The sequence below is a fragment of the Alosa pseudoharengus genome, unplaced genomic scaffold, assembly GCF_046254945.1.
Source record: "Alosa pseudoharengus isolate Yale_2024_CS ecotype anadromous, Long Island Sound unplaced genomic scaffold, YU_APseudo_1.1 YU_APseudo_1.1_scf_2, whole genome shotgun sequence".
Lineage (NCBI taxonomy): Eukaryota > Metazoa > Chordata > Actinopteri > Clupeiformes > Clupeidae > Alosa > Alosa pseudoharengus.
The window spans coordinates 9,749,617-9,772,823 of record NW_027468663.1 but is presented as its reverse complement, the minus strand read 5'-3'; the positions used below and the strand labels follow the sequence as shown (position 1 = coordinate 9,772,823).

The 23,207-nt window shown below is 42.4% G+C and overlaps 1 protein-coding gene across 1 annotated transcript in view; it reads right to left on the bottom strand.

Moving 5' to 3' along the window:
• Positions 1–21,340, bottom strand: part of slc6a9 (solute carrier family 6 member 9) — a 44,458-nt gene extending 23,118 nt beyond the window's left edge. The window contains exons 1-2 of the mRNA XM_076293618.1: positions 21,292–21,340; positions 9,192–9,549 (exon numbers count right to left, since the gene is read on the bottom strand). Coding sequence (XP_076149733.1) covers positions 9,192–9,221 — 30 coding nt within the window. The 5' untranslated portion in view covers positions 9,222–9,549; positions 21,292–21,340. The remainder of the gene's footprint in view (positions 1–9,191; positions 9,550–21,291) is intronic.
• Positions 21,341–23,207: the final 1,867 nt, after the last annotated feature.

Sequence of the window (23,207 nt, the reverse complement as noted above, 5' to 3'; positions counted from 1 at the left end):
CCACTCCTCACAAAGGAGACTTTTCAGTGGCGGTTCTTGGCAGTGTCGCCAACCGAGTATCCTGTTAGTGGTGTCAGAAGTTGACAGACACATGGCTCCGTGCCTAATGAGCGTTTGATGGGAGATACAATGGGGCCGGGATGAACAGCCGTCAAGAGTCAGCGGGAGGGTAGGCACAGGGTGCTGCTTGAGCTTGAGTGAAACTCACACATGACCGTCAATGAGGTGGATGTGGTCATTTCATTATGGCTATTCTGTTTCAAATAACATAAACATCCACTCCACGCTGCCCATAATAACCATGCAACTGAACACGGTGTGACTACAGATTTTGAAAATAATATGATAATTTAACAATTTTCTGAAAGAAATTAGCTTTTTTTTGCAGTGACAATTTTCTAAAACAAAACAAAACAAAAAAACGCTTTTGCTGCTGATGGCACATAGGGATCTGTTGCATTTTGTTAAAAAAAAAATAGTGCATGTACATTATGTGTCAAAGCTCAATACATCAACTTCACAGCAAGAAAGATGTGGAGTTGGAGTTACGTAAACGTTATCTGACTGAATAGCGTGTGCTTTCGGGTTACAGTGAAACCAGTGTTTTTTTCCCCTCCCCTCCCCATCAGGCTGTTAGGCCATGCCTGTGATGCGCGCGCACGCACACACACACACACACACACACACACACACACACACACACACACACACACACACACACACACACACACACACACACACACACACACAGTGCTTTTCCAGCTGAATTTACATTACCATGTAAACAGTGAGTTTTTGCCACATCTGTGCAGCTCAACTCCTTTGGGAGTAAGCCTGCACTGGCCCGTGCACCAAACAGAGCTGGCCATAAAGCCCACTGATAGAGGAGGGTGACTGCACCGCCACCAATGGCAACACCACCACCACCATTACCACGACAGCACCATGGCCCTGACTTGCACACACTGAGACATGGCTACTGTTTATGGTTGAAGTCCCTACACAAATCCCCCCAAAAAGTAAATCTACCTCCTAACTCATCAATATCTGCATGCAACCATGCAGATGTGAGAGAGCTAGAGAGAGACAGAGAGAGTAGGAGTGTGACAGACAGAGAGATAGAGAGGGAGACTAGGAGTGTGAGAGACAGAGAGACAGAGATAGAGAGGGAGAATGAGATTGAGAAAGAGAGCAATAGACGGATGGTGGATTAAATCCCACACACATGCAGCACTGTCCCACTCTGCTGTGCTCTGGGCTATGGGGCTGAGGCACGAGGCTGGCTTTCAGGCTGCCTGACAGCGCTGGTCATTAGAGAGTCCTCAGGGGCCGGAGCCAACTCCTATTAGTCAGTGTCCCTCCAGAGACTCCATGCTACATAATGGGTCACTTTTAATGAGGATATCTACACAACACTATTTTGACAGCCCCATATCAATGGCAGAATAGAGTGTTGCTAGGGGGAAGGGGTGGTGGTACATGATTTGTGTGTGTGTGTGTGTGTGTGTGTGTGTGTGTGTGTGTGATAGTGTGTTAGTGTGTTTGTGTGTATGTTGTGTGTGTGTGTGTGTATGTGTGAAAGAACTGTAGCAAGCAATCAAATTAACTCAAAGGCGAACAACAAAACCAAAAGAAAACAAAACAAAAAAAACGCGCTGCACAGTAACAGAGCTTTTAACAAGAGTTTGCCCATCTGGGGGGAATTAGTTTTGCTAATTGGCTGAATATTACTGCTGTTTAGCTCCAATTAGGAGGGGAAGCACAGATGCCGTTGTCTGTAATTGCCCGTGTCTTTGACCAGCTTTTTTTAATTATGCATTTTTCAACACTTCCTTTCTCACCTGTGGCACGGTCGTGCGGTCAGGAGCCTGTTATACCGCAGAGCCCACTCGTTGCCTAAGACGAAGCGCTGAGGTCATTTTGTTGACAGGGAGAAGCCATGTTTATCTGCTGTCAATCTGTCTCCAGACAGGCGGAGCAGATGGTGAGGGGGGTCAAGAGGTCAACCCCCTCCTTGAAACACCCCCGCAGTGGGAAGAATGAAGAGGTGTCTCTACCCTGTCTCTCTTTCCTGGCATAAGGGCATTTTTTAAGTAGCAGGCTAAGCACTGTCAGTCAACAGTCAACGGTACTAAACAACATCCCATGTGAATACATGATCAGATCAGTCAACAGTCAATGGTACTAAACAACATCCCATGTGAATACATGATCAGATTGTGGCGCCTGCTAGAAAAGAACCCTTACAGAAATCAGATCAGTATATCAAATGCCAGTAACCAGGTCTCCAGACAACGTTATGATGCACATTTTGACCATAGTAATACAAAATCATGACTGGAAATTTAGAAATCCTGACTTCTTGAAGTTTTGAACATCTTCTGATGCAAATAAATTCAATTTAGTTGAGGTAGATTATTTTCTGATTCACGTAAGGTATACAATGGGAAATAATTTACTCGCATGCATTTGTGACAAACTTATGGTTTGATCCCATCACACGCCACAAAATCAACAGCAAGTGTTGATTTTTAATTCACACAAGTGGTTGTGAATGCATTCACACTCCCATTTCCTTCAACTGAATTTCCATGAATGTTCTTAAAATATGAAAATGAGTTGGATGGACATCCAGCAAGTAACATGCTTGACTTTCAAATGTTTCAAAAACATTTAATGTAATACTCCGAAGGGGTGACATTCAGCTTTGAGGGAAAAGCACGAAACCTGATAACCCAACACCCTCCCACCAAATTTAGTTTGGGACATATTAGGTGTTGTGTAATATGTTCCGCGGATCTATTGCCACAATATGGCATGCTGCTCCTGCTAATATATAACGCAGGCTACCTCTCAATCTGGAGAAGAAAAGGGATCCCTGTCAACAACTACAACCAACTGAAACTGTGGATCTGGTTTCGAAGTCCAACTTAAAAATCAAATGAGACTTTCACACAGTGTTGTTTTGTTTGTTTGCTTTTGTTAATCCTCTAGATCAGGGTTTGTGAATAACAGTTCTGTGGCACTCGACAAGTAGAATTGGTCATTAGATCTGCGCCTGGGATGGATTGCCGTTTCTCTGGCCCCATGAGCAAGATTAGCAATTACTGGTTGTGCTGGTTCCATCACTCTCAATTCATACCAACCTCCTTTTACTGCTGCCCACTTAATGTCCAATCACCTTTCATTAGCTATTCATGTTGGACAAGCACGAAAGTGAGCAGGACTGTTAAAAATAGCAATATCCCTACAATGTCATTATGGCTAGGGTGACTTGATCCTCATTGCAAAAAAAAGCCTTATAGCGAGGTTAGCTGCAGCATTTCAGATCTTTTTTTTCAGTGAAAAGCAACTCTGAATGGTTCTGAGCGCAGGCGACTCAGGAGAATCTTAATCTGAGTGCCGAGGGCCTGGGACAGCGGGGTCAGAGAAGTCCTCCACTGGCACAACCCACTGCTTTTGTTTGGGCAACAAAGCGGTAAAGTTATCGGGCAAAGGCGACAAAAACAACTTCCTGTCACATTTTCTTCACCACAAGTGTGGACGTGTGGATGTGTGTTGCATTTCGGGTTTGTTTGTTTGTTTGTTTGTGTGTGTGTGTGTGTGTGTGTGTGTGTGTGTGTGTGTGTGTGTGTGTGTGTGTGTGTGTGCGTGTGTGTGTGTGCGTGTGTGTGTGTGTGTGTGTGTGTGTGTGTGTGTGTGCGGGGCGTCTGCCTGGTCCAGCAGCTTTCGGGGACACAGGAGAGCGATTTCCAACGCTTGGGTAAACCTGAAGTTTCCATGATAATTTCTCTCCCTCTGTAATTTGGCTTGAAGGGCCCCAGCTGCTGATTCTTTATAAATAGCGTGTAGCTCAAATCCCCTCCAGGGAGAATGGGGCTCGGTGGAGTGGCTCGGGCACAAATCGGCCCAGAAAAAGCACACAACATACACATTTTGACAAACATATGGGACCATCGTGGAGGATGAAAGAGAGGTACATGTGACTCGACAGTCCCTCACGTGGATTCGACAAATGAACAAATTAGACAAGCAACCATCACATTCGGGCAGCCGGTCAGAAATGAAACAGAGAAAAATATTTTAAGGACTCCTTCTTTTCCCCCTGAATGTGACCGATACTGGACCACGAGAAGGTAGAATGAAATCCCACAGTGTGTGAGTGATGTGTATCATAAAGAATACATCCTGACTAACATTTGCTAGATCAGCTTTAAAAAGGTCCATTAGGTCAGTGCAAACAAGTTAAAGGTGAAGGCTCTCCCTCTCTGTGCACACAAACAGAACTAGTCAGAAGCAGCTCTCTGTTGTTCAGCTGGTGACAAAGGTCCAGTTATGAACAAACGGAGGGTTATGCAGATATACATCAGGCCTCACGGCACAGGAGGCTTTATCTGTAGAGCAATGTTTGTCCATCTGCGTTTGCTGGGTTATCAATGCAGAGTTCAACTCACTACACCAAGACTCCTCTCACAGAGAGAGCAACACACACACACACACACACACACACACACCACACATTTATATATCAGTAGAAGAATCCAAAACTCCTGAGCCAATGCACAGTGGAAGTCTATCAGACCGCAGTGGTAAATAATGTGGAGGGGGGTATGCTTGTGCATGGGGACCCTGAGAACGGCAGACCCCCCCTCGTCCCATGCCTGTGTCCCCCATTCACTGCACAGCAGGGAGAGCAGGTTGAGTTCAAGCGCAACAAATTATGGGGTGAAAAGGCTTGGGAGGATCTCAATTCAACGACAAAAATAATAATAATAGCGAATAACAACACAAATGAGAAGATTTAAGAAGCCTATTTGATGGGGAAACAATACTGAGCTGCTGTCCATAATTTCAACAACAGGCATCTCTCCAACTCGTCTCTCCCACTTTCTGTAACTCACCCCTCCAACCTACACCCCCCCTCCCCCCCCCACACACACTTTTTGTATTTTGTTTCGCTTTTGTATAATGGGGGTACCTCCTCACATAAAAGAAAGGGGAAGAAAAACAGAAAACCAAAATTTTCAGGCTGAGTGGTTTCTCCAAATGAAATCCAAAGGCAGCCTTTCAACCGAACCTTTTTGGCAGAGGTGGGGGACTTTTTCTCCCCCCCTTGCTTTTTTCCCCTTCTTTAAAGGAAGCGCAGCAGTGGACGTGTTTGGCATTTGGTGGCCCTTGTCCTTCCATTGTGCTCCCTCCACAGAGGCTGCCTCCTCAGTGGATTCTCTGTGCTCGGCGCACTGTTACAGTCAGGGAACTCCGGAGATGAACTGAAATCACGTTTGACTCTGACCCCTCTTTCATTTTTTTCTTCTCTTTCTTTCTTTCTGTTTTTTTTTTTTTTTTTGCTTGGACACATCTGTTCCCATGCCCCCGAAGGCACCATGGTTGCACAGCTTCGGAGATGCGAACACTCAAGCTAATTCAAGTGAGTGACTGACGGCTCAATATGTTCCTTACGTAAGTCTCTGAGCATTCCCAACCTGGGCTACGTCTGTCAGTGGCTACTGGCCACCTGTGAGTGCCAATATATTGCACCTTGCATATTGCACATACATAACACATTCCAAAAGATTTAACGTTGGAGGTTGAAAAAGCTTCAGAATTGATTTTGTTTTTTCAGCAATACATAATACATTTTCTCACTTCTCTGTGAGAGCATGGAGCGCAGAGAGGTCCCGCTGTAGGCCATGTGTGCACTGTGGCCCACTTTATGGCAGTGGTGCACCTGAACTGAGTTGTGTGCAGCTATGGCCTTGCCTCCTGAGGGATACAAAGGCAGTCCAAAGGGTTTCAATATTTGTTTCCATCTATTTTCCACTTCACAGAAAACAGCACACATTAGCGGCCCTTGGGAAAAGCTGGGAAGCTGCCGCCTTAGCAGGGGGCGGGGTGTGTGAGAGTTACTAGTGTGTGTGTATGAGAGTGAGTGTGTGTGTGTGTGTGTGTGTGTGTGTGTGAATGTTGTGTGTGTTGTGTGTGTGTGTGTGTTTGTGTTTGTGTGCATGTGTGTGTATAGTGTGTGTGTAGGGGCAGTGGGGGAGGGACCACAGGGGAGGGGTAGCCATAGGTCACTAACAGTTGCTCTGCAGCCTGTCCTTAGTGTCTAGCAGCCCAAGCATAAATCCTTCTCTTGTCTTTCCTGCTCATTATCGGCCACTAGATATGTTCTCAATCAGCATGACAAACTCTCACTCTCTCCTGCCAGCGGGGGAGCAATAAGGAAACATTAGGCACCTCAGTCAGACGGACAGAAACAATGGCCTTCACAGTCACTAATATTCAACTGTTTCTTCATCAACATCAAGCCAGAGGTAAAGAGGCAACTTCAAAGAGGCCCAAAAATGGATTTGTGGCTCCCATCAAAGACACATCTGGCACCACTATGTCTCGCCCCAGTATTAATGGCTTCAGACAGTTGCTTTGAGCGCTGACCGCCTCCTTTCCCGACGTACAGTATATCACGGTGAAAGCGGACGCCCATCAGCAGGCATGCCTGAGATGCCACAGAAGGAAGCCGAGGCCAGACAAACGTGCCAATCACAGGGCCTGGACGTCTCGGCCGACACCTTCCCATCCCCAGAGAAAGCATGTTTGGGCCCTATAGGGAATTCGTTTGTGACATTGTGTGGCCCACAAATCCAACGTTAATAGATCCACAACTAATAAAAAGTACCAGTGAAAAAGGAACGTAAAACATAGGCAGCTTTCTTTCACAAAGTTAAAATGGTGGACGTGTAAAGTCACCATTATGCAATAAAAAAGTTACCCAATATTGGTTCACTTTTAGCTTTAAGCAAATCAATAAAACTTGCACACATGGAAGTGAGCTTTATGAGTATGACAAACACGTATAGATTTTAGGGGGAGACAGATCCACTATCTATTGCAACAGCAACATCACAGTCACACAATTAATATTGCTAAGTTTAGAGCAACATCTGTCACTTAAAGAGAGGCACCACATAGGGCTGATAAGGCTCATAAGAACCCCATCAGACTCTGCAACCCCTCCAGGAGAAGCCAATCAGGTGAGGGGAGGGAAACTTATGAGGAGGGGCCTTGGCCATATCTCCTCTCCTGTTCACTGTAAATGTTTGGCTGCCTGCACTTTGGAAACATTTACAACAACTTATATATATATATTTTTTTTACACTTCAGCTGTTCAAAATAGAGGCAAGAAGGCAAGAGAGCTCCCTTGTCCAATGAGTTTTAGCATTTGTAGGGTGGTATTCTTGACTAGAAACAAAAACAGCCCAAGTCACATAAACAGGGTATTATAAAAAATAAAAATCCCATAAACCATTACCTATGGTTTAAGACAGAAGTCATGACAAGAGAGCTTGCCTCAGAGGGAGACAGAGAGTGGCCAAGTCAAACAGTAGGAGCACTTGCTCTGAATACTAACAGTGTTAGCAGCTAAAGAATGGGCTGGGCTAGGCGCTCCCATAGCTTATCCTGACAAGCCACTGCCACAGCTCTTGCTGCCGAGTGAGCGCTGCACAGAGATAAATAAATGAACATAGGAACTCCCCTGACAGATAAATTGCCCTTGCAGCCCCGGCCCTGGCCCCGGCCAGCAGAAGCAGGTGCAGGACTTAAATTTGTGACCAAATGAAGCGGAGCAAAATGGACAAAGTGTTGGCTTCTACTGATTTAGGCCTGATGTGGGCCAGCGGGCATTATGGATGTGCTCGGGACCCCCTCCTCTTGACGGGACAGCTTCCACAGCATGGCGATCAGCCAAGGACACACTGTCCATCCACAGTCACAAAAGTGGCTTGAGCGCAACGCCGGGGCCAAAACAAACACTTGAGCCGTATGCATGTACCTGCCCCTTGAGGGCCAGCTGACGGATGGGAGAAGCACAGCAGCGCTAGATCAGAGTGCAGACGGCCAGTCACATCCCAATGGCTTGGGAGATGGCTATGCATGTGCCACACCTGGCACATGTAGAAGTTGCTGCCCTCTTGAGCAAGAGGGACTTGGATGCCTAAGTGTAACAACTAAGTTATAGTCACACAAATAAACGAATACTCCATTTCTATTGTACATGCTGGCTGTCACACGGAGGTGGAGGCTAAACACGCATCTAGACATTTCCTGTTGATTCTGTTATTCACTGTGATCAAATGTTTGATCAACCATAGAGCTGTTCCACTACATTGGCTGGCACAGATGAGCTTCTGTAGGCATCTGGAGTGCATTCATCAATGATGGCGTCAGAGAGCGCAGCTCTAAAATGCCCTCTGTGTCCAGGCATTTCACTCAGCTCTAACTAGGGACTTGGTCTCTCCATTGTGCTGCCACCTCGGTCACTGACAACCGCACTGCCGATATGACGTAATAAACAGCCTTTTTAGAGTCACGCCGAAGTGTGAAAATCGCATGTGGGGCACATTGCATGAGTTTGACACTGGGCAGGTCGTACATTATGATTACATATGGGATTATGCAAGAGGCCTTCATTTAAGAATCCCACATTGTGTTTGAAGATGATTTGAGGAGGATTAAACTGACTGCCGGATTCATCGGTTTATTGCATTCCACAAACATCCTTGTTTTTATTGTTCTTCAGCTTTAATACAATATCTGGCATGATTGCAACAATGTAAACAAAACATTGAAATGATGTAAACATTAATGGCAACATAAAAGGTCACATGTAATCAAATTCAGTGTTGACACAGAGATAAAGACAAAATCCTCCCTTTCTAATTCGTCTGGGCACTGCAACTTTACATAGTCCATTTGAACACTATCGTTATAGCTGTTTTGCAAAATTACTGAAAATATGGGGATATACCTGAATTTACTGTAAGTGGCTTTATTGTTGCTCCTTTAAATCATAGAGTATGCTTGCAAACTTTTGCCATTTTGGAGTGGTGTTTGTAGCACCCGAAGTTGACACATGGCAAGAAATCAACTTAGCAGGACAGGAGCACAGCAAACCTTTTTAGAGAGGGTTTATAAACACTAACCAATATTAACATGTTGACAAGTGGTCCAAGGTAATCTCCATTCCCCAAAATTGGTCTTGTTCTTATTAGAAAGGTGCAGTGATACCAACCGTATATGCTTCACTCAAACTTGGCTCAGAAAGAGAGAAAGAGAGAAAGAGAGAGAGAGAGAGAGAGAGAGAGAGAGAGAGAGAGAGAGAGAGAGAGAGAGAGAGAGAGAAAAAACTTACCAGAATCCCTGAAAACTGCTTTTCCTCCATCCTGGGGAGACTGCGGGTTGTGGAGGGGGAGCTCTTGGTTGCGAGTGTCCCGTCCTGGTGGCTCTGTTGACTGAGTCCCTTTCCGCTCTGGAACTGGAACTCTCTGCTGCTGCTGCTGCTGCTGCTGGGGTCACTGGCGTCTGGCGCGGGGCTGTGCCACACAGCTCACTCGGTGGCTCGCTCTGTCCCTCCTTTGCCACTCACTCACTTGTTCAGCCGGTCGTTGGTCCGTTCGTTCGTCCGTTGGTTGGTAATGTTCGTAACCCTCCTGCTGAAGCAGCGTCTCTGCTTTGTGCTAATTCTCCGCTAATCCAGGAACTTTTCTATGCTGTGAAAGGAACATGTGACAAGGAGGAGGGGTGAAGGCGACACAAATTAGTTTCTTCGCTGGGTGCAACCCCCTCACACACACACACACAACCCCCTCTTCTTCCCAAAACTGTAATTTCATTGCAGGCTTTATGCATTGGTGGGATTTGAAAGTGAGCTGACACTGCCTATAACAAGGAGAGAGAGAGAGAGAGAGAGAGAGAGAGAGAGAGAGAGAGAGAACTGCATTTAAGAAAAAAAATGTCTCTTCCCCAAAGTACAGGTGCCATAACAATACTCCTTTGTGAAAGAATGAAAGTTGTGCCTTACATACATCAAAGAAAATGGCAATGGATTTATTTATGTTTTCCACAGTCAACAAGTACCCTCTGATATTATGTGTGTCTATATTTCAATTTCCAATACATTATTTATGTATATAAGAAAGTGGTCTTTCTGTTTCACAGGTGTGATAAAAGTTCTTGGGATGACTGCAAGCATCACTCTACCACTCTACCACCAACTGTCATCTTGAAACACACACACTGCTTATAGTAGCTACATGAGTTTGAGGCCCAGTCTGACAACAAACAGGTCGCAAGGCCTCTAAGGTCCTAAAACCCAATAATCCAGCCAGTGCCTTGTCAAGATGGCTCTAGCTGCTATTCACCATGTTATATGTGTCTTTTCCCTGACATTATGACCATAGCATGACAAATTGTAGGTTGTCAGGCCAATAGGCAACAGGCTAGGCCTCCAACATTTCCTGGAGGAATTAGGAAGTCATTAAGATCATCTCGCTTATCACACCGACTGAAGGATACCGCCCCCACCCCACCACCCCCTACATACACTAGTTGTTGTGCGAGGCAATTCCTACAATCTTATGTAAGGAAAAGATGGGAAGATGTGAATGCTTGGAATGAGTGGGTGTTAGCTTTGTTAGCTTTCGTTCAATATATTCATGTACTGTAATCCTTCCTGTGGCCTTGTGGGGAGACCCTGTTCAAACCCTTCTCTATGATCTGTTGGCTCAAACCTCTGGAATCTTCATGGGCAGGGTCATGACCCATGTCCTTGTTTCCCTTAACCACAAACACAGCAGGCATTACCAGGTTTTCATCAGGGCAACATCAGTGAACCTCAAACAAACTAAAACCCATGACGTGGTTTTATAACAGTGAGTTCTTCATAATATGTGTGCCTGCCAGATGATGGCTCAGCCACTCTCTTAGCCCTTCTCATGTACACTAAAAAGAGTGGCTAAAGGACATCACAAAGGCACCTGACAAAGAGTCTTTCTCCTCTGAGTGAGCATCTTAAATTAGGCTAGCTCAATAGCTTATGACCAATGTTGACGAGATGAAGTGGGGGCAGCAGTAAAACAGTCCATCAGCACCACTAACATCTGAGGCAGTTCATCTGAGTAAACAAAGGACAAGTTGGCCGTCTTAGAAATCAGTACAGCGACAAGCAGTAACAGTCACGTGTGCTGGACAGTGCCATTCTGCAAACATTATGCAGAGAAGAGGTTTAAAAAAGGGTCAGAAAGAGAGAGAGAAAGAGAGCAGGAGGGAGGGATGGAGCAGATAAATGAAAGAAAGAAAGTGAAAGAAAGCAATTAACCATATTCTCCATGTTTTCTCTTCAAATATAGATAATAGAATATATCCTTTGTTACTGTTAGTAAACATGTGGGTAGGCTTAAATAAAAAAAAAGGCTTAAAAAGTTAAATAAAGAAAACAATGCCCCTCTGCCAAAATATTTGACCCATTTGCACAGACCTGAGGTTTTTTTGTTTTCAATATGCCTTGTGTACATAGGCCTACTAAAGACATTTTACCACCATGAATCTTAATGAAATCTTCCTGCAAATTTAATGTTTGTCTTCACATCCCTAGCCTAGAAATCTAGACACACCCTAGCGGCAGCAAATTACATTTGCTTCCAGGGCTAGACTAGCAACTCTCCGTTGGCTTGTGAGCTCAAAAAATTAAACTTCTATCAGGCCAATCAAATCGTGTATAGAGTCGTTAGGCGGGCTTAACATAATGATTGATGGCAGAGTTGCAACGGTTTGGCTTGAATTCCCTGCTACTTGAAAACAAAGAAGATGGATGTTGCTGTTGGCGAACAGTGTGACACGAGTTAAGCTTTTTTTAAGTTGGCAAAAGTTTGAACTAGCCCACTAGCTCCGCTGGTGGGGAAACGCATGGGACTCATAGCGCTGTCCTATTCCATGCAGAGGGAATTTGAAAGACAACCGATTATCCCGCCCCTCGGACTAAGCACTGCGAAAGGTGAGTGCCCAGACCCTACATTTTAATGTGGGTCTGGCTCGTCAGGCTAACACATCCCGCCTTAGGGATGCAAAATTCAGTGAATTTTCAACGTTGGAAACTTTCCATGGGAATTAATGGGAATAAACTAGGGATTTTTAATATGGCAAGTTAGTCTATAACAGGGGAACTTAAATGTAATGGACAAAACCCCATCTTGCAGCATAATATTAGTTAAAACAACCTGACTTAATGCAATTTCAATCGAATTTCTACCCACATACGTCAATCACATGCTACAGCAATCAGCATAGGCTCCTAGACATAAAGGAAAACTATGGTGCGTTCATGTTCATGGGGGGGGGGGATTCCCAGTGAAAACATCATCTCATGTGTGGTGTGAAACTGGGGGAAGTTTGCGAACAGAGTTGCACATAATGGGTACGTCATTTCACATAAGCTCTAACGGGACGATCAATAACCATTATGCTCATATTGTCTGTCTGATTAAGCTTGACAACTTTATCTATCTATAAAGCAAGAAGCGTCTGTGTGTCTGTCTGTCTGTGTGTCTGTGGCACGCATATCTCGCTGCCCGTTTGTCAGACTGATTTCAAATTTGACGTTGTTTGAATAAGAAATGCAAAAGATATCGTTAAATATATCGGTAAAAGAAGCACACTTTGGCTTTCGCCGCTAGCCACTCCCCCTCCAACACACCACTGTACTGTAAGCTACCAGTGAGGATAGAAGCAGGGCTTTGGCAGAGCTGGATCAGTGTAGGTTATACGGGTAAAAACGTAACATGTCTGACGTCAACAATAGAGTGAACTCTGTGGATTTTGCAACAACACGCCAAGACACACAGGTATGCAGTGGCTCTTCAAAATGACGTAAAAAATGATGTGCAATAATCGGACACTTCCAATAGCCCAGGCTACTTTGGACTGTCTTTAAACTTTGAATAAGCAAACGACATTTCCAACTGCAAGGTCTTAAATTGAAACGAGTGATAATGGTCCCGAATTAAAGAATGTCTCAAAATGCCACACATGCGAAGCATAACCAGCGACAAGCAACGAGTGGCAGACAGAGTGTGATGTCACATATGAATAGCCCAGGCTACTTTGGACTGTCCTTAGACTTTGAATAAGCAAACGACAATTCCAACTGCAAGGTCCTAAATTGAAACGAGCAATAATGGTCCCGAATTAAAGAACGTCTCAGAATGCCACACATGCAAAGCATAACCAGCGACAAGCAACGAGTGGCTGACAGTGTGATGTCACTTATAGGCCACCAGAGACTGTTTTTGAGTCACACCGTTGCAAATTTCATATGATGCATCATTCCACAAAATGGTTTATTTTCTCTATCATCAAGTTATTCAATAGGCTAAGCATATAGCCTTGACTCAAAACAGCTGTTAGGATTATGTAATTTTGATTTGTAAAAAATGTCACATGTAGCCATGCTTAAATTCTGCTCACTTCACATGTATTATATTATTATATTATCTGTAGGCCTATTCATTATTGAATGCTTACCTGGAATTATGTTTTTCCCTATTCTATTTTCAAAGCAGGCCTACCTGCAGGCATGTAATTGGGCTACAGGAATAGCATGTTTGAACTGGCACTGCACTAGTAATCATAATCTATGAGGTTTGGGGTGTTATGTTGTGTCATATTTTTTTTTTTTTTTTTTTTTTTTTTTACAATTTTCTGGGATTCTGACTGGACAAAGTGATAGTTAGTTAATGTTCCAATCAATCGGATTTTGTTGTTGAGTGGCTGGTGTATCTTGGGCAGTCCAGTGGTTTCAGTGTTGCTAGCTTAGCACTCTAGTAAACCATAGGCACAGAATGGGTTTCCCAATAGCATGTTAGTTAGCTTTGTATGCTAAGCAAAAATACGAACAAACAAATCATATTGCTTATTACGAAACAAAATGTTAATGTTTGCATATGAAACACTTTGTATGAATTACCCAAAATTCCCAGTTAATTCCTGTAAATTTCCATTAATTCCACTAATTTCCTTTAATTCCATGAAAGTTTACAATTTGGAATATTTCCAACATTCCCCAGCTTAACTTCCCATGGAAAGTTTCCGGAAATTTACCGGAAATGTTCTGCCCCTTTGCAATCCTAGCAAATCTGCGATCCACAAAACTAATTGGCCCAATTTATAGAGCATAGCCTACCATATGCTCCATCACATGACATAAACAGAAACATGGAACCTGGCTGCAGATTCTAGAAGCATTCCAATTTTTCCAAGCATTCCACAAGTGACTAAAACAGGCGTGGTGCCTACTTAAGGCAAATACGGTTAATAAAATTAACTATAGAATTCCAAAAATAATTCAGTGGAAATGCATGGATTCAGTTGCTTCCGTAGCAGCAACTGGAATCCATGCATTTTCACGGAATTATTTTTGGAATCTGATCCCTTATCATACCTGTTCGTTTGTACTCGTCGCTCGACTTATCGTGACTAAATTCAAGATGGCGTCGAACGGTAAAATTCCTTAAGGTACTGTCTGTATAAATCGTCTTGTAAATAAACTACCAGTGCTTTTTCAAAGTTCTCTACTGTATGTCTCGTTTAAATGTCAAGGCCCTCGGAAGTCTACCAATGAAGTATGGAGCTACTTTGAGCCTCGTAAATGGTGTAAAACAGTGATTTATTTGCATGGCTAGGCCGATGCCCGAGGCACCACAACGAAACACTGTGTTGGTAGCATTGGCTAACTAGCGCTAGATTTCTGAGTGCAGGGGACAAGCCGAGGTGAGCTATGAGACATACATTCACACTCCTTATCATGTTTCAACACACTTTAGGTCAAAATCACACTGGAATTATCCTTTAAGGTGAGGAATTAATCTGTTAAAAACTTCCAGAGGCAAAGATTAGGCTACGATCTTTTACTTTCACTCCTGTCCTAACACACAGCCTCAGATTTCCTCAGCTCAATACTGGCCTTGTCTCACTTGAATTCATGTTTTTCTGCAGTTTGTCTGCAGAGACCCTCTCCATAGTAGCATAGACATGTAATTATATTTTTGCCTTGTTAATCGTTTAAAAGAGTGATTTACTTTGACATAGCGAGGTTGCCCCAAAAATGCACATTCCGATCTTACTCAAACAGCACCGACTGACGTCGTTTTGGTCCCAAACAAAAATGTGCACTTGTTGTCAGGGCCCAATTCTGGAGGGGTAGCAACCAAAGATTCTAGAGCGCTCTGTTCTAGAATCTTTAGTAGCAACTGGGGCAACCCTTTCTTTTGCTCTCTATTGAGCAACCGCACCTGCCTGGTCAGAGGGGGGCACCAGAAAAATAAATAATTAAATAAACGCTTTCTGTGCTGATTCTGCATTAAGTGAATCCATTGATAATTGTGTCTCACTCACCAGCGTAAAGAGTTGTTGCTTGTTGCTTCTGGCTGATAACGATTTCAAAAAAAAAATGTATCAAAAGTTCCCCCTCCCCATGGGGAGTAGGCTACGTTAGCCCATCTGCAAGTCAAGACGTGAGATCAAGAGATTCTGTTCTTGGTAGGCTAAAGTAGTGGGAAAATGTCTGTAAACATATTTGGTAGCCAGAAGAAAAGAACATAAATGGAAGATAGAAAATACAAAAAAGGAGGCAGAGAACGCAAAGAAGATAGGCCTACGGTTCTTGGCTTAAAGGAGAATTCAGGTGTGATATTGACCTAAAGTGTGTTGAAACATGATACGGAGTGTGAACGTATGTCTCATACTGTAGCTACTAGCTCATCTCGGCTTGTCCCCTGCACTCAGAAATCTGGCGCTAGTTAGCCGATGCTACCAACAGTTTTTCAATGGGGGGGCCTTGGGCGCAAATAAATCACTGTTTTACACCATTTATGAGGCTCAAAGCAGCTCCATACTTCATTGGTAGACTTCCGACGGCCTTGACATTTAAGACGAGACATTGAGAACTCTGAAAAAGCACTGGTAGTTTATTTATACAGACAGTACCTTCAGGAAGTTTACCGTTAGCCGCCATCTTGAATTTTGTCACAATAAGTCCAGCGATGAGTACACTGCCCTACAAAGCCAAAGAGCAGTATCTGCAAAAATGCCAAACTGAGAAAAACTGCTTTTTGTGTTTTTCTTACACCAAGTATAAGCATCAAATTATATTCAACAACAAGGGGTATCATTAGATAGATGAAAGTGAGGTGAATATTAAACAATTTGTTTTTTGACATTTAGGCAAAATTTGGTAGTTTTATAGGCTATACAGCGCTTTGCCTTTGCATTACTGCTTATACTTACATGGCCATACAATAACATTTTGCAGTAAGTGAAGCAAGTGATTATAATCACTCAGTTTTTATATTAATTGAGGAGGTACTTACTACATTTTAGTGAAGATATGCTGTTTGATGCCTTAACAATGGCAACTCTGTCATTTATAAACATGTATGTAAAAATGGAACAAAATCAATCGGGTATTCTTGTAGACATTCATGCCAAGCAATATTGCATTGCTGCACACCAAAACCTAACCTTTGACACCTTTGCACACTGCTGCTTATATTTGTCAAAGTATATGTTAATTACTTTTTGTAAAATCTGACTGACTATTTTGAATATGATACTTTCACTGGCATTTAATATTGTGAGACTGTATCATGATAGAAACCTAATGTGTGTGTGAGTGTGAATGGTAGTGTGACTTTTTAGAAGAAAGTCCAGGGCCTTTTTTTAGTCCCAGTCTGTCCCTGTGCACATGCACACACACACACACACACACACACACACACACACACACACACACACACACACACACACACACACACACACACACACACACACATGAGAGAGGCAAGCAGAGGCATCTATGAGGACTTGTTTCTTCCTACAAAACATTGTATTAAATGTTATACCTAGTAATAGTGTGATTACATTGCTTTGTTTGCTCCAGGCCAGGAATCTCAGCAGATAAAGCACTACTAAAACCCATCCTACTGTCCACTGCATTCCACCTTTCCAATCAACCGTTGGGCAAATACTGCAAATAGGAACATTTAATCCCACAAACTCAAGAATAACAACCCTGTTGGTGCAGCAGTTTCTGTGTTTTGATTGTGTCTGATTCAAGTGACAGTGCATGGGTGCATTATTTGTGCAAAAAAAAGTGCAGATACTGCTCTTAGCCTTTGTAGGGCAGTGTGAATGAACAGGTATGATAAGGGATCAGATTCCAAAAATAATTCTGTGGAAATGCATGGATTCCAGTTGCTTCCAGTAGGCCAGCAGATGAGTTTGAGGATACTGGGTAGGACGATGGGGATGTTAACATCTTATCCAAAGCCTATCTAACTATGACAGCGCTTACTAAGATTACTTTTATTCCTTAGGCCTATATGCGTTAGCTTCACACTGTTACTTCATAATTGCTCTGATCATTCTGAGCAGATTTAAAAATCCTGCGCCAAACAGAATGAAATGTGCAGATGTCACATGGCTATTCCAATTAAATGTGACCTAATTGGATCAGATTATTGTGCCATGTAAACAGGTGGTCTGACATCTTCAGTATTCGATCCAACAAAAAAGTTATATGCAAACGAGGCTAATGAGTTACACGTAGGTCTGGAAGTTTGTGGCCCAGGTTTTGAGGTTTGTAGCAAGCATGAACTGTGAAGTGATTTCAGCACCATCAGCTGGCACACCCCTAGCAGACTTTGTTTTTACATTTTTAATATAGGCTTACTTGATAAATGTTTTCTGTGGCTTATAACAAACTCAGCACACATATCTATTATTCTTGCTTACCAGAATCTTTAAGCTTAAATGTTTTGCAGTTTAAAGACTGCAATAGTCAACATAACTGCTAGGAGATTAGAACAATTATGTTGCACAGGTGTGCACAGGTCTTATCCGTGGAGATGCACCCTGCCGGGGCAGGGATGAACATTGGGTGGCTGACATGTAACCTTCACAGACATTAATTCCTGTAGCTCACAGCTGATCACATATATCTGTTTGTTCCTGATCACTGGCAATAGCATGCATAGAAGGCAAAAGAGAGAGTCCATATTTAATGTGTTTCTTACTAACAGTTTTTTACATTTTGTGAAAATGTAAAAAACTTTCAAGATGTCACAGGCATTATTGAGGTGATGTGTAAAATTTTAATTCTACCAAATTAGCATGACTTCAATCTAAAAAGTGAGAGAGGCAAGCAGAGGCATCTATGAGGACTTGTTTCTTCCTACAAAACATTGTATTAAATGTTATACCTAGTAATAGTGTGATTACATTGCTTTGTTTGCTCCAGGCCAGGAATCTCAGCAGATAAAGCACTACTAAAACCCATCCTACTGTCCACTGCATTCCACCTTTCCAATCAACCGTTGGGCAAATACTGCAAATAGGAACATTTAATCCCACAAACTCAAGAATAACAACCCTGTTGGTGCAGCAGTTTCTGTGTTTTGATTGTGTCTGATTCAAGTGACAGTGCATGGGTGCATTAATAACAAGCCATAAACAATGGCTGGAGGCTATTTGAAACATTAAAAAACAACCCTGAGAGTTTAATCTAGAAAACTTCCATTTCCTGAGTAATATCCTTTAGAAACGCTGTGGGAAAAGTGCATAGGTTACATGTAGACATTATTTCCCTGCCAAATTATGTTCCTGTCCATAACTACTGTGCAGGAACCACAACTAAATGTGTCTCATGAATCTATAAGATCAACCCACTGTGGGGAAACCATGCTTATCAACCTCACTGTGTTGAACAGACCATAGCACCACATGCCTGAGTGACTGATTCGCCATACACACTAGTAAATTTCTGAATGTATGAGACTGTATTAGAGGGTCTTTGGCCAAATAAGCTCCATTGCTTTGAATTGCAATTACAGTCTTAATCAATTCTAAGTACGTAGAAAGGCATCTCTTGCCCAATGTGCTTTGTCTATAACACTGTGAGCCAACTGCATGGTGGGAGAGACCACAACAGTGTGTACAATGCCATTCATAACACAGCCCAGTGCCTGTTGGCTTCCACTGAAATGACTGCCGTGCTATGTGAACACTGTAAAGGCAAAACATGAGCAGCACGCACACGTGCGCGCACACACACACACACACACACACACACACACACACACACCTAGGCTATATACACACAAACTTGCTACATTCTCCTGCCAACCAGGTTCTAGGTGCATTCGGGTCGATCAGGAGCACCATTGTGCACAACATATGTGTACACAGATTGGACCCAGATGTGGAGAAGATGAACAGCGCATCAGCCTGACTGCTAATGGCTGGGTCTCCTTTACACTACAACTCATCTCAGCATGCTGTCTCGTAGGCTAAGGATCGCTTAGGCTACATAAGTGACTGAGCCAAGCAAAGCCTGAGACAAACAGCACTTCCAACAACAACCAACTCGCACAACAGTACAACATTAACCATCTCACTTTTAGGAACTTCGCTGAAATGAGCACTGGGAGGCAAATAAAAAGTGAAACCTCAAGTATGTATTCTACTGTAAGGAGGGTGAAAGCTGCAAAGATCTAAAAGAAAGTTGGATGTTTGTGCCATTGAAAATGTACAGTTTATGTCTGTATCAACACACAATGAAGCTGCTGATGCATGAAAACTACATCTAGATGGTTTCAAGCACATATCTTATTTCTAACATATATCAGAATATCCAGCTGCGCAATTTTACAGAGCAGTACACACTGATAAAGCTTGTTACCTGAGCTTTGCACCATGCATAATAAAAAATAAATTAAAGGGGGAAAATATCTCTCTCATTATTTTGTTGTTAGCATATGGTTAGTCTAACTATGTCATAGATGGGTAAATGAGATATTAAGCTATTCCAACTCAATAAGCAATGAGCCACAGCATGTTCGAGTCAAGCCACAGCATGTGAATGCTTTGATAATATGACCACGGGGTGTCATTAAAGGGAATGTCTTATCAAAACAGTGACATCCCGTATCACAGATGGTGTTGTTGATCAGACTGATGACTAACCTCCAAACTACCTTACTTGTGTTCTCTAAGCATGTAACTAAGGTTTATTAATTCAACTGATTCCCTTCATATTACTGATATTAATCATCCTATGTGTGTGTGTGTAGGAGTTCATTACTTTGTAACTCCTGCTACAGTTCACAGATTTTCTTGTCATATTCTAAGTTATCCCATAGTTTTAGTAAAATACATTTTCAGAAGTACTCCTGAAGCAATTTCAATATCCATCACAGTACATAACCTGAAAAGCCTGGACACATGTAAACATGTTGATGAAATCTTATGCAATAATAATAGAACTTAGGCACAATTCATCACCCTGAGCCCCTAATCACAGTTCATATAATTATATGGCCCCCTAACCACTTACACAATGAATTTGGGAGTATAGTATATAAACAAAATATAAATAAATAAAAAGTACACACTTATATCGTGCCCTTATGATGCCTTACACAAGCATCTATCCTAAAATTAAAGCTCATCCATGCCTGGAGCTGGAAGACCTGAAACTAAAAGACGCCTTGGCGAAGGAGGCAGAAGGAGCTGAGATCGGGTTTGATATGCACAGCAGTGGCAACATCGACCTCTGGGGGTGATTCAACAAAACAACATTTTAAAAAGGCGCGATGCGGTGACATCGTTGCATCCTGAAATATTGTTTGAGTGTTAGGTAGGTTTATTTTAAATAAAAGCTGGTGGTGAAAACAAACCGATTCGTTATCACAAATCATTCGAGGAGGGATGCAATCAGTGACACTAGTGGTGTGAAACGATGCTAAAGGTGTCAGGATTCCTCAGCTAAACTTAGTTAGGTCCTCCCATTTAACATAGCAGCACAAGTAAGTAAAAGCATAATAAACCCTGTCATTTGGCTGTTTGTTCTGTGGCCTTCACATACGTTCACGGCACGGTCACTATTAATTACATTGACTATATTAGCAAACACCACACGCGTTAACGTTACACGCGTTATAAATTGAGCCAACATTAGAAGTAATTGCAGGGCAGCCTGCCACGTGTAGTAGTCTACATCACTGCAAACCAAGGAAGTGATGAGAAAGGAAGCGCACGCTTTGTCAAACTGATACAGTGTTTTACGCATTTGGCGAAGTTAGGCTACAAAGTTTATATTCACCTGGTCATAAAAATGCAAAAAACAATACCAAACTGGCAGAATAGATGAAGAAGGCTGCTGCATTCAGCCAGTATGCCTAAACCAGACGTTGAGGACTACGTCCACTTCAGGTTATAGTGTAAATGAAGAGCGAGCCGATAGCGTGTTTGTAATTTGGTTAGTCTTGTAAACGGCATAGGTTACATCGAACACAATTTTGCCTAGACAGTGGCCATTATATATTGATTTCAACAGGTATCCATACGGTATACAGATATTCTTTATTGTTATTTCTGACAATTAGGGGAAAACAAATACTTACCATAACAAGGTCTGGTCCGCTGAAGTATCTGAGACTCTTGCTACTTGACAATAATGTACGCTAAAAAGTTGCATCACCTTTCAGTGGGACCACCTATATAGTTTCGTCCCTCCTTCAAATATTGCATTGAACATATAGCTCCTCCCTGTTCAAAACCCCTCCTCCCTAAATAACGAATATCATTCTGAAATGAGAAACTACACCTGTATGGGTAAAACATAATAATAATAATAATAATAAAGAAGTTCTTTGTTTCGAAATATGACACAATCAGACAAAAGTCTATTGCAAAAATAAAAATATATAATTCAGCCTAATCAATCAAAGGGAGACTAGGCCTATATATATGCAATACAGCTTAACTAAAATAAATGTCACAATCAAGTCATAATCTTAGCCTACTTTTCACTTTCAGTGACTGAGTGGTCTATCTAAATTAACACTTGTCAATATAGTAGCGTAACCCCTAATGAATCGCAGTAGCCTACAATCAAGTGCTGCCACTGTAGGACACGTGCTTGTAAGCTATACATAACTGTTCCTTTATGTCTGGTTTGCCGATGTCGGTTTAACGCAGCTGAAAAACTGTTTAGACTTCATGCGTAATCATCGGGACCTGTCGCATTTAGGGCGAAATCTCATCTTCGAAACCTATGTTGGACAAGATCCAGCATAGGCTATTCGGTTAAGATAACATATGTTTTCATGGGCTACCGTTAGGCTATACCATGGGATTATGATTGAGACAGGTGTGGTTTGTGATGATTGGGTGATAGCCTACATGATCACACTGTGGAATGCATACCGACGTACAGAACAATAGGCTACCGTATGCGCATGAAGTAATGTATTCGGTGAGACCACGGTAAAACTGTTACCTTTAAGCAGCGTCAGACTCAAGACAATTCATGAGCATCCGTTCTCAGCAACTCATCGTGGCGCAGCTTGGTATAGCCGGTATTTCCTTAAATATGACCAAGGTGGGAGGGTGACTTACTTTTTATATGCATGACCCTGGTGGAGATATAATCAGATACAATGTAACATGATCCGGTGAATAGTCTTAATAGGCAGCACAATGCCAGCATTAGGCTACCACGAAAAATATAGGGTAGAGATGTTCCTTGCCAAGCCCCGACTTTTGTTTACTTCATATCCTCTAAAACATCTAAGGCTGCAGCCTATAGGCTAAGTTTAACTGAGAAATGAAACGACATCAGAACACAACAAATGAGCAAAGCCCCCGTAAATGTAGGAAATTGTGAAATCTATTGGCTTTCAAATGTCAATAAACTTGTGGTAAATAAGATCAATCCAAATACAGCGCATTAATAACTTGATAATTTATATGCATACTTGCCTACCTGATGATGATTCCAGACAGCACATTGATAGGCTTCACCTACCCCATAATCTCCACCAACATGTGCGGCTGGCATGTGTGGCTAGTGAGCATGTGCAGAACCTTATTAGGCTATATCTTCCACTGATTCCTGAGAAAATTGGTATCAAATATTAGGCTATATGACATTTGTTAACTTTGTGTGAACTTCCACTGTATAGCTAATGAAAGGAAACTCCTGTACTGGAATTAATCAGTTAGTCTCGTTTTGATGACCTATTTGTAGGCTAAATGTATAATAGACATAATTGTGAGGCAGTTAAACATAAAAAAATGGATCAAATAAAAGCATCAAATTTGGTATAAAAACTCACAAAGGGGGTCTGATCAGATTTATAATCAAAGATGCCTTGGATTTGGCCCCTGGGGGACATGGCAGCCATTTTTTTTTTAATTGAAGTCAAATGAGGGTTTTGATAGGTGAAAAGGGATTGAAAGCTAGGAACTAAAAACTAATGCAGTTACTATGTATCTTGAAGTTCCAGTATGTGAGAAACTTGATGTGCCTAAATAT